This window comes from Henckelia pumila, chromosome 4, assembly GCF_033568475.1.
Source record: "Henckelia pumila isolate YLH828 chromosome 4, ASM3356847v2, whole genome shotgun sequence".
In the NCBI taxonomy this organism is placed as follows: Eukaryota; Viridiplantae; Streptophyta; class Magnoliopsida; order Lamiales; family Gesneriaceae; genus Henckelia; species Henckelia pumila.
The window spans coordinates 197760741-197778032 of NC_133123.1; the positions used below are offsets into that span (position 1 = coordinate 197760741).

The 17292-nt window shown below is 36.7% G+C and overlaps 1 protein-coding gene across 1 annotated transcript; it reads left to right on the forward strand.

Moving 5' to 3' along the window:
• Window positions 1–10821: 10821 nt before the first annotated feature.
• Window positions 10822–12505, forward strand: LOC140862567 (uncharacterized). The gene is made up of 2 exons (XM_073265593.1): window positions 10822–11293; window positions 11982–12505. The coding sequence occupies exons 1-2, from the start codon at window positions 10822–10824 to the stop codon at window positions 12503–12505; spliced, it is 996 nt and encodes a 331-aa protein (XP_073121694.1).
• The last annotated feature ends 4787 nt before the right edge of the window (window positions 12506–17292 follow it).

Genomic DNA, 17292 nt, shown 5'->3' on the forward strand with positions numbered 1-17292 from the left:
AGCTTCATTCTTATTAATCCACTCCTTGATAATAAGAACGTCAGAAAACTCAAGTCTGATAGTACCCAACCAGTCATGTTAAACGTCTAGCAGCATCGCTTACATGACTCTCTAGGTATCAAATGATAGTGCCTGCAAGAACCAAAAAATTATGGTTAGCGTACAGTACGATCCCTTCAACTCATATATCCTGATCGATTCGACAACCATTGGTATATCGAGGGTTGTCAATGAATCGATAACTATGTGTAATGTCGTAGTTGCATCAAAGGTATAATTCAAGAAACCCTTTCTTAATTACCACCTACTCTCATCAGAGATTTCAAGCTACATATGCATGAGAACACATAGGATATCCATACCCGTAGGTAAGCGGTGAATCCCCGACTACAATGCATCGACTCCTATATATTTCGTCACAACACCCAACATTGCCACCTGATGACCCCAGATGAGTCGGTAAACAAGTAAAAGTGAAGCACTAGCATATAGAGTCTCCATGTTGTCCCGGGTCATAAGGACTAATAGTGTACAACCATAAACTAGGACTTCTCCACTCGATAAGTGAGAACCACTTGGAAAGTCCTTTAGGGATGATTGTTCAGTGCACTCTACAAGGAGCACCTATTTGCATGCTTGGACATCTCCATGTCCCCTACCAATGAAACATGGTACTCACATTGCAAATACTAGTTTCAATCTCGAGCGGTAGTTATCCTTCTTTATGGCGGCTGAATCGACTAGGAACATTTTATAATATACAGTATTCCAAATATGAGTTTCATGATAGTCATCACATTACCATCTCATATTCTTTCTACTATTTGTATATTCAAGGGCTTTATCTATGCAACTAGCATGGGTATACAGATAAAGGTGTGTCAAATTAAATAATGTCAAATATTAATAAAATAAATATTATCATACAAGAGTTCTCTCAAAGACCATCGGCCAACACTTGGCTCGACGGGCACCTACTCTAACACAAACGGGGTATCTAAGTCTCCCAAAGAAAATACACCTTAGATCTTCTACAAGAAACATGTATGTTGGGATGCAAACCAGCCAAAACCCCAATTGAATTAGGAGATAAAGCAAATTTCTTGAAGGAAGACCAGTTGACAAAGGAAGCTATCAGCGCTTAGTAGGGAAACTCATCTATCTCTCACACACTCGTCCCGATATTTCTTTTGCAGTCAGCTTAGTAAGCCAATACATGCATTCACCACGTCAAGGTCACCTCGATGCAGTATATCTAATTCTGCGATATTTGAAGCAAACTCCTGGGAGAGAATTATTTTTTGGAAAGACTAACGATCTAAGTGTGAAGTATTTCATTGATGCAAATTGGGCTGACTCCATCAATGATCGAAAGTCGACCTCTGGGTACTGTACGATGATATGGGGGAACTTAGTAACATGGCAAAGCAAAAAACAGTCGGTTGTCGCAAGAAGCAGTGCCGAAGAAGAATTCAGGGCTATGGCTCATGGGGTATGTGAACTAATCCGGATATAAAAAGGTGATGGAAGAGTTACAAATCCAGTTTGAAGGTCCTATGAAACTGTATTGTTATAACAAGTCAACAATCAGCATAGCTCACAATCCTGTCCACCATGATCGAACTAAGCATGTTGAAGTGGATCGACACATTATTAGAGAAAAAAATGGACAAAGAAATCCTTTGTATTGAATATGTGTCTACATCTCATCAAATTGCATATCTTCTTACCAAGGGATTAACTGAACGAACTCTGGAGTTTCTTATCGGCAAACTTGGTCTCATCAACATCTATAGCCAAGTTTGAGGAGGAGTGAAGAAAATATTTAAATTGTTTATAGAACAGATTCTTGATTGTTTATATTTTGTAAATATAGATTAAGAATAGAATTAGAATATTTGATAGGATTTTTTATCCTTTTAGAATGATAGGATAATATATTTTTGTTTCCTTAATTTATGGGATTGTTTCCTACTGTAATCTATAAATGATGTAACAACGTATTTATCAATAACATGCAGAAATTTTTCTTCCTTCTCTGCGTTTTTAATAATCAAATCTTTACACTCTATGGTTTGATAGCTTCTGTCTGATCTCAAGGTGGGAGACTGTAAATTTATAACCATGTATAGTTTGGGAAGACAGAAGACAACCATAATATATGGGACAGGGACACAACGATAAATCAGATTATTAAAGATGACGGATCAGATTATTAAAGATGACGAATGGGACACCGAGTTTATCAAGAGCATGTTCGATGGATGGATTCATTACGGGGGAAATCCTTCAAATTCCTCTTCAAGGCACTCTTACAAGAGATTCCTTATTCTGGAGGTTTGATTCAAATGGACACTATTTGGTCAGGGATGGATATAGAATGCAAAGAGGGATTTTTTGATCCACCGAGTAATCACTAGAATACTCCATAATGATAAAAATTTCCAAGATGTTCAGATAGCATCTGACTCCGTGCAAACTGTCACAACTAATATAGAGGATCTCAACCATATGGATATTGGGGACGATTCATTAAAATGTCCCTAATATTTCCATTTTGTCCCAATTATATCCCTAAAGAATTCCATGGGCTGAATACGTCCCTTTTATTTGTAAACGTGTCTCAAATATATCCTTATGTTAATTCTCTCGATTTGAATTAACGGCTCACGTGAGCTTGAAAAGGCACGTCTTGCAGAAATTTTGTGAGTGCCATCTACAACGTATTTGACTAAAAACATGGAAGTTTATTTAATTAATTAAATAAAGTGGTATCCAACCAATGACAATATATATATATATATATATATATATATATATATATATATAACTAGTTTGACTAAAATCATAATTCGAATTAAGGTAACGTAATTTATAACATAATCACAATGTATCTACTCTAAATATAATGAAATCAACCCAAATATTAAGCGAATAATCATGCATTTACCTGTTAGCACAACTATAAGACACCTTCAAGCAAATTCTGAAAAATCAACACAAACATGATCAAAACCAAACTTGATACAAAAGTAGATGAACAAGTCACTGAACCATGTCACATTGTTGCTTCGATCGAAGATTTTTTGTTTCAAATTTTGCTTCATTTTCCCATAACAGCACTCCACTTCAAATCGGTATCCAAGAACTGGCATTCGCTCTTCACCAATCCCAGATTTTACAATCTTCGATTTGTCATCCGCCACCACCAACCCTTGGGAATATGTCCCATTATTCGACCAGCAATCAAGAAAACCTCCATTCAAAAAGCTCGACTTCGAGTTCTCTGCAAGACGTCTGGAACATTTTCAGACATCTCATCCCTTACTAGGATGGTATTTTTGTACGCTAACAACAGTGGATTTTTAGGAATCTTCCCTTGGTATTCTCTTCAAAACATGACAAATCTTGTTGCGTTGAGTCTCAATGACAACGCCTTTGATCTAAATCCATTCCCTCAGATTATTCTCAATCGCACCAAGCTGAATTGGCTTTACTTGTCCAACTACAACATCCAAGGCTAAATTCCATAACACATCTCAAATCTCATTCAGCTTATTAATCTGGAATTAGCTCATAATAGCATTATTGGAAAGATCCCCCATGGGATCACCAAACTTAATAAGCTATGGCAGCTTGAGCTTTATCGGAACACATTGACCGATGAATTTCCTTTAGGAATGGGAAATCTCACAAATCTTGAGAATTTTGATGCTTATTCCAATCATCTCTCCGGAATTATTTCTAAAATCAGATTCATGCATAAGCTTAGAAGCCTACACCTATATCAAAATCCGTTTTCCTGTGAAATTCCTACTGAATTTGGGGATTTCAAGAATCTCGTGAATTTCCCACTTTACAGGATCAACCTTTCGGGGAAAATTCTCTCGTTAATTAGCAGCCCACCACCGGAGCAAAGGGTCTTGCAGTGAAATCGGGAACAATAGATTTGGGAATTAGGGCTCGAATACATACACAACGTGTGGAGATTGGGCTTTTAATTGGGGGTGCAAACTCACATGAGCGGCACATGTTCATTTTGTTAATTCAAACCGAGAGAGTTAACAGGAAGATATATTTGAGACACATTTATAATGACTAGAGAAGTGCACGTGAATTGCACGTGATCACGATTATTCACAACGTTCACAAACAAGTCGATATATTCATAAAAAATAATTGGACTTTACTATGATCCTTCCTTTTGATCGGCCAGTTTTTTTCATTATTCATAATCATCAACATATATTTATCAATTTTAATTGTTATATCATAAACCATACAAAAGTATTGCGTACATGTTTATTGATAAAGATTTCCAAGTAATCAAGAAAGTCCAAAATAGATATAAATTAAGTACAAATTGAGCCAAAGAGTGGGCAATAGTATTCAAATGTCTTCCATAATGTTGGATGGACTTCTACAAATTGAAATATCATTTTTAATATAATTAATAATTAATTAAATATAAAATACTTAAAAAGTATTTAAAAGTTTAGTTTTATTTTTCAAAGTTCAACCACTTCACGTCTGCACCATTTCAAACAAATGGCCCGAACCAGTACCAGGTTGCTTAATCGTTTTCCAGATGCAAATTGCCATCTCCAAGAAGTCAGGAACAAGCACTCAAGTTAACTGGTAAACGGGGAGAAGAAAATGACTTGATCCTTTCCTCTTCCTGATGAAATGAAAGGATTGAACCCTTTTGGCATTCACAAGCTAGAAAACACACATGCTTTTCATTTTCATCAATGTGGGATCTCGGGTGCTAATCTAATCTTAAGGGCAATTAAAGAATAAGCATCCTTAATTAAGTAGACAAGAAATCAAATTTTTTTTCAAATGGGTGAGAGCTCGAGCCGCAACTATTTGCAGCTCGAGCGCTTTCTTCCGCTGCTCAAAACAGGGTGCGCTCGAGCTGTAGAATATTGAAGATCGGGCGCCCTCTCAAATTTTGTCGGGCAGAATCCAAGGCTAAAGCTGAGCTCGAGCTGCAAAATATGGCCGCGCGAGCGCTCTTTGCTCTAGCCCTAAATCTTGAATAACAACATTCAAATCTTGCCTAGAACTCAAAGCCCTTATTCTTGCATGTTAATGTATCATTTAATCAAACATACACATGCTTTCATAAGTCTAAAAGATGCATATATATATATAAGATCTCAAGCAAACATAATCCATGTACTTCTTACGATCATCTAGTAGTTAAAATACATCAAAAGTCTAAACTAGTTCAAGTACTCAACAAGTCTTCTAACATGCTTGATAATGATCTAAGTACATTACTTTAGATACAAACAACTCGAGTGCCACGTCTAAACTCTCTTTTGAGCTACCCACGTCGATTTTGGCCAACTCCTGCCCCATCTGTTGTCATGCACACATACAAAACAAGACAACAGCCGAAAAAAATCCGGTGAGAACATAATTCTCAGTATAAAAGACATATACATGCAATATCAACATATATCAACTTCAAGATATAAAGAATAAATTGCATAATTCGTAAACGGACTTCATTCGTTGAGATTTAAAGCCGCTCCAGGCCTCAAGAATCGAATAAAATCTTGGTGTTGAGATTTAAAGCCGCTCCAGCCTCAAGACTCGTATCTAATATTGGATTGAGGTTTAAAGCCGCTCCAGACCTCAAGATTCATTCCATGGATGGATCCATTTTCGATAGTCATATTGATACGACAACACTATAACTTCAATTATAATATAAAGATCAACTACCTGTGATGGATCAATAATTCAAGTTCTAAAACACAAACATAAAATAACAAGTATGTGATTTCTTCGGGAATACTCAAGAACCTCCGTCTCGAGTATCAAATCCCTTCTATCGATAGCATCTTATACCTTTCTCTTCTTTGAATTGTAGATGCTTCAAGTCTTGACAATCTACAACAAAACTCATATCAACATCTATTCAAACTCACAACTCAATCTTCAATACCAAAACAACTTCAAACCTTGTTCACTTCTTAACCGATTCAAATACGGAATTCCCGAAGTCGATGTCCTTTGATACAAATCTGAAATATCACATAAATATTCCAAGAACATCAGCAAGGAACTAAATAAAGGTCCAGCTCAATCAAAACATCAAAAGTCTAGCCCTTTTCGAACCGGCGGCATAACGACAACAAAACCGGTAACCCAACTATATCGAATTCAATCCAACAATCATATACAACTCATAACCAACAAATATCAGCAAGAACACATAATAAACCAGCAGAATTAAAGGCATTAGGTTCGAACATAGCTTCTGAAAATCATATCAACTTCATACGACATCCAATCTTTGATCCAGTTTCGATATCGTAATACGTATAATCTCAAGAACAACCATCTCTAATCAATTCCTGATTTCTTCAAAATACCATTTTCGAAATATGTTGTAAACAACAAAATACTTACACCAAATCGAAGCTCTTGAATAGAGGATCACAACGCTATGTTCAGAATTAAATTCGAATGGCCAGATCAACAGATATTGAATTTGGAAAATGAAATCTCAAGAATAAAGACGATGTTCTCGGCTTGGGGCTGAAGAATTCTGAAGGAGATATACATATTACACGTAGTAACATACAATAAATCCATGTGTCCTCCACTACATGCATAAATTGCACTTTGGCCCTTCAATTCTTCATAAATCGCAAAATAGTCCTCGACCCTCTTTTTAATTCAATTTCAATCCTAAATAATTTAAGAATATTAGAATTTAAATCTAAACTCTAAAAATTTTCAAAATAAATATTCTCGAATTAAAATTAAATAATCTCGGATTAAATCAAATAATCTCGGGCCTTACAATCAATACTCGTCGTAAGGCACAACTAGTATATCCTTCAAGTTGTAGAGTAGTTTGTTTGTGATTCTTGCAGTGGGCATATTAGCAAACATCAGATCATTTGTTTTCGTGATCTCCTAGCTGACAAATATCCAATGAAACTGACAACATAAATGCACTTGAGTTAGAATTGGGTATCCAAATATATATTTTAAATCAAGTGAACCAGAATGCTCAAAATATTTAGAGATCAAAGACAACACAACATCTTACAATGCGCTCGTAATTCCTGTGTTAAGACGAGCCTTTAGCATCCAGTAAAAATCAAGCAAAATCTGAATCTTAGATCTCAATCAGGATCAAAATGTTTACCAAGAAGGATGTTTCCACTTTTCATGTCTCCGTCAGTGATCATTACTTGCAACCACCATAAAGGAAAGCTATTCATTTAGTTGTTCTAAAAATTATCATGAACCGTTTATTCCGATTCATGAATCATGATATTAGGCTCTTGTTTATTGTATTGGACGTTTTTTTTTAATTTAGAGTACAATAGTTTTCAAGTATCCATCGGAATCATCCCACGTGATTATTGAGGCAAAGGATAATAAACTCCCCGATTTCACTTCCCTTACGTTCAGAACACAAATGAAAAAGAAAATGGATTTGTAGAAAAAAAATAAAAAAAAAACAAAAACAAAAGAAATACAAATAGTCAATGACAATGAAACATGGTCATGAAAACTGAAGACAACGAAAATTAATTTCATATACGAAGAGAGGAAAATTCAAATATTTATTAAAGGAGAGTGACAGCACCTTTTCAAGAAAAAATCATCCACAAGATGAAAGGATCCAAAAAGATCGATCACAAAACTTTTGAATCTCACGACATTGTGGTGTGACATGCTTTTCCATTCATCAACTTTCTTCATATCCTTCCTTACTCATTCATTCCTCGTTCATCATCATCATCATTCATGACTACAACCATAGTCTCTAACACAAAAAATCACAAAAAAAAAAACAAACAAACAAACAGACCAACGAAAAAAAAAAGAAAAAGAAAATAAAGAGCAAAATAAACCAAATGGACTCAAATATATCCATTAAAATGCATACCTCACTTCTTCTTCTGTTTTGGATTACTTCATTTACAACTAAAACATAACTGAAACAAAAGAACAAAAATATCAAAACATGAAACAACTAAATGTGAACGTGAATAAACGACGTACTTATATAAAACTCACTTAGAGATCCGACGTGAATTGAGGCGGAACATACGACAGTTCGGTGCCCCTAAGTCATTCCGAGCAACAACATAGTTCCTCGACCAAATCAGCACCCACAGTAAGCAATTACCCTTTCACCGGTGTGATAGAGCGAATCCTCAACCGACATTCAACGGGACAAGCATACCCAAGGAATTGCAGTGGACCCAACCTTGAGGTAGTCAAACTATCACTCGTATGTTCCTTATATTTTTTAGAGTTTGGGAAGGGGAGAATACGAAGAGATAAAACAAAGAAAGAGACTTCTATGCAAATAAATGCGAAGGAATTAATGGTCTGCCAATCTATAGTGGAGGAGGAGGAGGAGGAGGAGGAGGAAAGACGAAGAAGCCCAGAAATTATTATTGGAAAAATACTCAACAAATATGAGGGAATATCGGTAAGCTCACAATTCAAACTGTTATAGTGGAGGAGGAGGGAAAGACGAAGAAGCCCAAAAATTATTATTGGAAAAATACTCAACAAAGACGAGGGCATATCGGTAAGCTCACAATTCAAACTGGTATTATTATTATTATTATTATTTTTATAGATTATAGAATAGAATAGAATTATAGATAATAGATAAGGGACATATTCAGCTCATGGAATTCTTTAGGGATATAATTGGGACAAGATGGAAACATCAAGGACAATTTAATGAATTATCCCGGATATTTGTGCAACAAACATAAAACAACTTTTAATAAGTATTGGTTATTGATATTATACACGAGAGTCGTTATGCTAATCTGGTCCTCCACTGAATGTGGGTCATTTGCAAAAATGACCCCACACAAAAAAAAAAATTAAGTTTAAAGGCTCCACACATTTTTTTGGGTGAATAGACCTATTTTAAATTAATATTTAATATTAAGTTTAATTAATCTCTAATAAGGTTTTGGCCCACCAAAATCACAACGGCTTCCTTCTTCTTGCTCCTCATTCTTGATCGCTTTTTTCTTCTTCTGGTTCATCGGCATTTTCTTTTTTTTTTTTTTTTATTTTCAATCTCAATCTTCATTTAATTTGTAGCATTCTCAACCTCTACATTTTCTTCTCACCAAAGAAATTTAGATGAAAACCAAAGCTTAATGAAATCATCATTATCACAAAATATTTTTTCATAGGATGATTGGAAGATAAGGTATTTTGTTTGTTCATTTATTTTTCATGTCTTTGGGTTATCAATTTATCAAGTAATTTGACATATTCATTTTATTGAAATATTTATTTTAGTCGGTTACATTATATAATACAGTCGGTTGAAAGCATTAAATCAGCTGGTTACCTTTCAGTAGGTTAAACCATATATTACAGTTGGGTATTAGCATTCAATTAGTTGGTTAATTTCAATAGGTTATTTATTATTATGTCATTTTTAATATATATTTTGTGAATTGAGCTTTGATTCAAATTTTAATTAATTTTGATGGTTAGTGGAAGAGTAACTTGATATGTCATTCAGTTTGTTGAAACATTTATTTCAGTCGGTTTAGTTATATATTACAATCGGTTGCAAGAATAAAATCGGTTGGTTGTATTTCAGTAGGTTAAGATTTATATTAAATTTGGTTAATAGCATTCGATTAGTTGATTAATTTTCAATTGGTTATTTATTATTCTTTTATTTTTTGTAACAAATTTTGTGGACCGAGATATGATTCAAATCTTAATTAATTTTGGTGGTGAGTGGAAGGCTGACGGTGAACATAAATATTCATGGTGTGATGGAAGTAATTCGGGATGACATGCTATATCTATTGATGAGAGTAATTGAGTATTGAAGATGTTGAAGATGCAATTTTTGAGACAGTTCAATTGGATAGGCATGATAGAGTGTTGAAGCTAAGTTACTTGCCAAAATTTGAGGCATGCAATGCGAGACCAATATATATAAAAAGCTCACGTGCATTGGCAACATATCTATCTTTGGGCGTTTCAAATGTTAGACCTTTGCTTCATGTTGAATTGATAGAAACAAGTGGCTTCAGAACCACTGATGAAACAAATGATAATGCTAGATATGTTGAAGTTTGTAAAGATCTTAATGATGAGAGGGTTGCCAATTATGATACTGAAATATATGGTGGTGTTAAGAGAACATATGATGAATATTTTGACGGGGTATTTTTTGAAAATGAGTTAGACTATGGAATGAATGAACATGTAGTTTTGATGGATGACACAAGAGAGATTGATAATGCGGTGACCGAAATAGTTGAGCTTGTTATGAGTGAAGAAAATCGTGTTGATGTGCTTACATTGTGTACTCCAAGAAATACACGAGTTGAATCTTCTTATCATGAAGAAAATCATGTTGATGAGCGTATATTGTGTACAACACAGAATACACAAATAAAATATGTTGAAGAGAATGCGACTTATTCATTTAATGATTTGTCTAACTTTTTTGTCGGTCAGGAGTTTGAGAGTAAGGATGAATTTCAAATAGAGTTATTCAAGACTTGTTTAAATGCCTCTTTTGAAATAGATGTTCGAAAATCCAACAAAAAAGTTTATGATGTTAGATGTGTGACACCGAGCTGCAGTTGAAAAATACGTGCATCACAAATAAAGAATTCATCACGATTCTCGATACGTGTTTATCGCAACGTCCATACTTGTGACCTTTCACATCGGAGGAAAAAGCATCGGCAAGCAACTTCAGACTTTGTAGCAAATATTTTGGTTGAAAATTTTAAAGGAAAACTCAGCTTGCTTGAACCAAAAGCCATTATCACGATGATGCAAAATAAAGGTGTTGAAATTAGTTATTTCAAAGCATGGAGGGGAAGACAAGTTGCTTTGGATAAGTTACTTGGAAGTCCTGAAGAGAGTTATAGAATTTTGCCTTCGTATTTGCATATGGTGAAGCAAGTGAACAAAGACTCAATAACTGATTTGGTGACAGATTCGACGGGTAGATTTAAATATATGTTTCTAGCATATGGGGAATGCATTGATGGATTTCGTAGAATAAGAAAAGTTATATCTATTGATGGAACATTTTTGAAGTGCAAATATAGAGGTTGTTTACTTGTTGCTACTGCCCAAGATGGTGACTTTCGTCAATATCCTATAGCATGGGCCATTGTTGATTCTGAGAATGATGATTCGTGGTCTTGGTTTTTGCATAAATTGAAGGAATTTATTCATGATGATCCTGACTTGGTAATCATTTCTGACAGACATATATCTATTATTAATGATGTTCGTACTGTATATGAGCATGCTTCACATGTACATTGCTCGTGGCATATTTAACAAAATCTTAAGAGAATGTCTGACGGAAAAAATGGGATTGATTTGTTTATGAGAACAGCATATGCATACAAACTATCCGAATTTTAAGAGTTGTACAGATGTTTGAGAGAAAGGTATCCTAACATTGCATCGTATCTCGAAATGCATTCATCTCCTGACAAATGGTCTAGAGATCATTCTCCCGGTGCTAGATACAATATAATGACGACAAATGGAGTGGAGTCAATAAATGCAATACTTAAAAAAGAAAGAGAGTTACCTGTTGTAGCGTTGTTGGATGCAATTTACAAATTAACTTTAAAGTGGTTCAACAAGCATCGAAATGCAGCAGGTTAAGTCGGTTAATAAAATTATTTCAGTCTGTTAAGTGTGTTTATTCAGTAGGTTGATGCGTATATTTCAGTCGGATAAGTGTGTTTAATCATTAGGTTTTGATATTTCAGTCGGCAAAATTATTTGAGTCGGTTGCGTGTTTAATCAGTAGGTTTTATACTTATATTTCAGTCTGTTAAGCGTGTTTATTCAGTAGGTTGATGCGTATATTTCAGTCTATTAACCGTGTTTAATCAGTAGGTTTATGTTTATATTTCTGTCGAAAAATAAAATATTTAAGTTGGTTAAGTGTGTTTAATTAACAGGTTCAGCTACGACGACACTTACTCCTTCGACAGAGGCTATCTTGAGAGCTAATTTTACATTGTCACAACATTTAAAAGCATCTCAGCTTAATGCAATTGAGTATCAAGTATTTGGTGATGGGAAGAATGAAGTTGTTAACTTATCTGACAAATCTTGTAGTTGTCGAGTGTTTCAAGTTGATAAACTCTCATGTGCTCATGCAATTGCAGCAATTTATAGGGCAAAATTAGATTTGTATGACTTTTGCTTGCCTTACTACTCGTCTCAAATGTGGGCCCTCGCCTATGCTGATACTATATATCCGGTGCCGGTTTCAAGTGAATGGAACATTACAGATAATTTTAGATGTGATGTACTTCCCCCCGACGTCAAGAGGAAACGTGGCAGAGCACAAAAAGAAAGAATACCTCTATTGGAGAGTTTGGCCGGAAGCGGAGTAAAAAATGTGGTGTATGTCATGAATCAGGCCATTATTGAAAAAAATGCCCCAATAGACAGACTGATATGTAAACAAGTTGTTTAGTTTCTTGTTTAAAAGGTTGTATTTGGATGTTGATTAATTTTTTGTCGAGTAGGTTGAATTTTGGAAACATGTTGTCGAACTTTGTATTGGCAACTAATTTTTTGTACAATCAGTCGGTTAATGCAAATATATCAGTTGGTTGAATGTGTTAAATCGGTCGGTTATTGTATATATTGGGTAACCCAATGCATTTAATCAGTCGGTTAATGCAAATATATCAGTTGGTTAGATGTAAAATCATATTTCAGTTGATTCAATGTGTTAATATCATAACTACATAATGTATAAGTTTATGTGTTTATTCAGTCTGTTTCAATTGGTTCAACGTGTTTATGATTATATTGCAGTCGGTGAATAAAACTATTTCAGTTGGTTCAATGTGTTAATCATATTTCAGTTGGTTCAATGTGTTAGTATCAGAACTGTATAATATATAAGTATGTTAAACGATTTAAATATGATAATGTGAATGAATGTTTCAAATATATAATTTCACAAACATTTGCACACATTACCATCTTTTTCTTGTAACGTGTGTTTTATCAGTCGGTTTCATGTGTTTTACCAGTCGGTTAATATGTATATTTTCGTCGGTTTCATGTAAACAATAAGTCGGTTAATAAAATTATTTCAGTCAGTTACATGTGTTTTATCAGTCGGTTAAAAAAATTATTTCGACAAAATAATTCCAAATATATAACATCAATCCAGAAACAACACATCATCATTCAGTTAGAAACCATCACATCAATAAAATCAGTGCAAATCTATAAAATCCATTCACCATACCATACAGATGTTGCTAAATATTTTCTATATGAATTCAAAATATTATCATTCAATCCATATGAAGACTGCTGAGATAACTCCACCTCAAATGTCTTCAGCATTCATGCACCGCAATCAGAACTGTAAAAATGAATTATTTTAGACTCCACAAAATATGTTGAGATCAAATGAAATGGTAATTATGTTTTGTAATAAAAATTCCAAAAAATTCAAGTACATACAATTGGTTAGAAAATATTTTTGAATGTGTTACATTAGTCGGTTATTGTACATATCGGGTGGTTCAGTGTATTTAATCAGTCGGTTAATGCAAATATATCAATTGGTTAGATGTAAAATCAGTCGGTTAATGCAAATAAATCAGTTGGTTGAATGTGTTAAATTGGTCGGTTATTGTATATATCTTCAATGTATTTAATCAGTTGGTTAATGCAAATATATCAGTTGGTTGAATGTGTTAAATCGGTCGGTTATTGTATATATCTTCAATGCATTTAATCAATTGGTTAATGCAAATATATCAGTTGGTTAGATGTAAAATCAGTCGGTTAATGCAAATATATCAGTCGGTTGCATGTGTTTAATCATTCGGTTAATGCAAATAAATCAGTTGGTTAAGGTAAAATCAATTGATGTATGATAATCACATTCATCATCACACACCATTAGTATTAATCAGTCTCTGTCGGCCATTAAAGTATTTTAGTTGGTTCTATTGGAATATATTGTATATTTTGTTTCCTCTTATCTTGTAATCTTGTATTCTTTGTAATATTTATCTTTCTTTAGTCTTTATTGTTGTATATAAAAACATCATATGTAATCATCTTTGAGATATATGAAAATATTATTCTCTCATTAGTTTCTACATGGTATCAAGAGCCCACGGCCTACGCCAATAAACGCTAACCCTAGCCTCCAGCCGCCGCCGCTATCCCGTCACCGAAAAATTTTTCTTTTTTTTTTTCGATCGACTCTATGGCTGCCACCGGCACTGTTTCTTCTCCAATTTCCTTCAATGTTGCTGCCCAAGTGCCCTTGAAGCTTACTTCTTTGAACTACCTCTCTTGGCGATTGCAGTTCATGACCCTCCTTACAGGTCATGATCTCCTTGGCTTTATTGATGGTTCTCATCCTTGTCCGGCCAAGACCATCACCATCGTCGCCACGGCCACCGTCGCCATGACCACCGCCGCCGCCACTCACTCTATCAATCCTGAGTATACCTCCTGGATCCGCCAAGACCAATTGATCCTAAATATCATCATTGGATCGTTGTCTCCTTCATTGATTCCGTTTATTGCAACTGCTACCGCCTGGAACACTCTTGCCCTCACCTATGGCAAACCCTCTCGTGGTCGCATCACTCAACTCAAGACACAACTTTGAAATCCGGTAAAGGGCTCTCAGTCCATTACTGAATTTATGCAGTTCATCAAATCCAAAGCTGATGAACTCGCTCTCATGAATGCACCTCTTGATATTGAGGACCTTACCATCAAGGTTCTCCATGGTCTGGATGATGACTACAAGGAACTCGCCAATGCCATCCAGGCGCGGGACACTGCAATCTCGTTTGAGGAGTTACATGAAAAACTCCTCAATCATGAAGCTCATCTTACTGCTCACCGGGATGCTACCGTCCCCCTTCCAGCCATGACACTATCCTCCGCCCGCTCTAATGGCTTCTACTGCCGTCCATCGTCTGCCGCCGTCCCGCAACCTCCTGTCGTCAGCCGCCATCCTGGCTTCTTGCCCTCTCGGCCGCCGCCGAATCCCAACCAGTCGGCGTCGGGTCAGTATGCACCTCGCCCGTATCTCGGGCGCTTCCAGCTCTGCAGTCGTCAGGGCCACTCTGCCAGTCGCTGTTCGAATTTTCAGTATCTGCCAGCTTCTGCACCTACACATGCGCCTCACCCTGGCCCGCCTGCCTCCCATGCTGCTGCCTACACGCTTACCCCATCCTTTTCATCTGACTGGATCCTTGATTCTGGTGCCACTCACCATGTGACATCTGATCTTGCCAATCTCTTCATGCATGCTCCCTATGTTGGCTCTGATGGTGTTGGCCTTCCCATCAGTCACACAGGTTGTCTCTTACCGCCCTCCACTTCGTGCTCCCTGAAGTTCCCACATGCCCTTTGTGTTCCCTCCATTAATAAACACTTTTTGTCTGTCTCTCAACTTTGCAAATCTAATGATGTTGTTGTTGTTTTCTCTTCTACTGCCTTTCAGGTGAAGGATCCTCAAACCGGGGCCATTCTCCATCAGGGTCCACTTAAGGGTGGTGTTTACTCCTGGTCTGCATCCACGCCTTCTCCACCACTGGCATTATCGTCCTCTATCGTGTCCTTGCCTGTCTGGCACAGTCGTCTTGGTCACCCGTCTGATTGAGTCTTACGTCAGTTAGTTGTGTCTAAGTCATTATCATCTTTTAGTTCTCCTTTGCGTCAATTTAATTGTAATTCCTGCCAGTGAAATAAAAGTCATAAATTACCCTTTCATGACTTATCTCTTTCTTCGCAATTTTTCCACTTGATTTAATTTTTTTCTGATGTTTGGACTTCGCCAGTTCTTTCCTGCGATGGTTATAAATACTATGTTATATTTGTTGACCATTACAGTAAATATATATGGCTTTATCCCATAAAACAAAAATCGGATGTTCTTTCTATATTTCGATGTTTTAAATCTCTCGTCGAAAAATGGTTTAATCGTCCTATTATCACCTTATACGCTGACAATGGTGGTGAATTCCTGGCCCTCAGAGAATTTCTTGGTTTGCACGGTATTTCTCACCTAACTACACCCCCTCACACTCCTAAGCATAATGGCTACTCCGAATGTCGTCATCGTCATATTGTCAAAACAGGTCTTGCACTCCTTCACCATGCGTCAGTACCCACTCAATTCTGGCCGTATGCCTTTGCCACTGCCGTTTATCTCATTAATAGGCTACCTAAACGCAACCTTTATTACAAATCCTCTTTTGAATGCCTTTTCGCTGCTTCTCCTAATCTTTCCAAGCTCCGTATCTTTGGGTGTCTATGCTATCCTTGGCTTCGCCCTTACGCCCCGCATAATCTCTCCCACCGCTCTTCTCCCTGTGTCTTCCTTGGTTACTCTCTTACCCAGAGTGCCTATCTGTGTCTTGAACCTTCCTCTGGCAGAATCTTTGTCTCGTGTCATGTTGTTTTTGTTGAGTCTGAGTATCCTTTTTCTAGTGGTGGCGCTGGTGCTGGTTCTGGTTCTTCTCCTAAAGTGCTGCCTGATAGTGCCCCTGTGGAGGATTCCCCGTCTGGAGATTCTTCACCTTCCTATCCTCCTGCTCCGTATCTAGTTCCACCCACCTGCTCCATCCAATCTCCACCCGTCGCCGAACCCCGCCCCACTACCCCTCGGCCTCTTGATCCACCTCTCGACCCAGCCACAGCCACCCCACCCATACCCTCAACCTCTCATCCTATGGTTACCCGCTCCCAAAATAATATATTCAAGCCCAACCCTCGCTTTGCCCTCATTGCTGTCACTGACACCACTTCATCTGAGCCATCCTCACACACTACAGCTCTCAAGGATCCTCGTTGGCGTGCCACCATGTCTGAGGAGTTTGATGCTCTTCTTTGCAATGGCACATGGAATCTTGTTCCATCTGTCTCTTCTCAGAATGTGGTCGGCTGCAAATGGTTGTTTCGGATTAAGTTGAAACCTGATGGCTCTGTTGACCATTATAAAGCTCTCCTTGTTGCGAAAGGATTTCATCAGCGTCCTGGACTTGACTACACTGATACTTTTAGTCCTGTGGCCAAACCCACTACAGTTCGCATTCTCTTATCCCTTGCCGTTTCCTATGGGTGGCCTCTTCGTCAGATGGATGTCAATAATGCCTTTTTGCAGGGTCAACTCGATGATTATGTGTATATGATGGAGCCGCCTGGGTTTGTTGATCCTAATGTTCCCTCCTATGTCTGCAAGTTGAAAAAAGCCATTTATGGTCT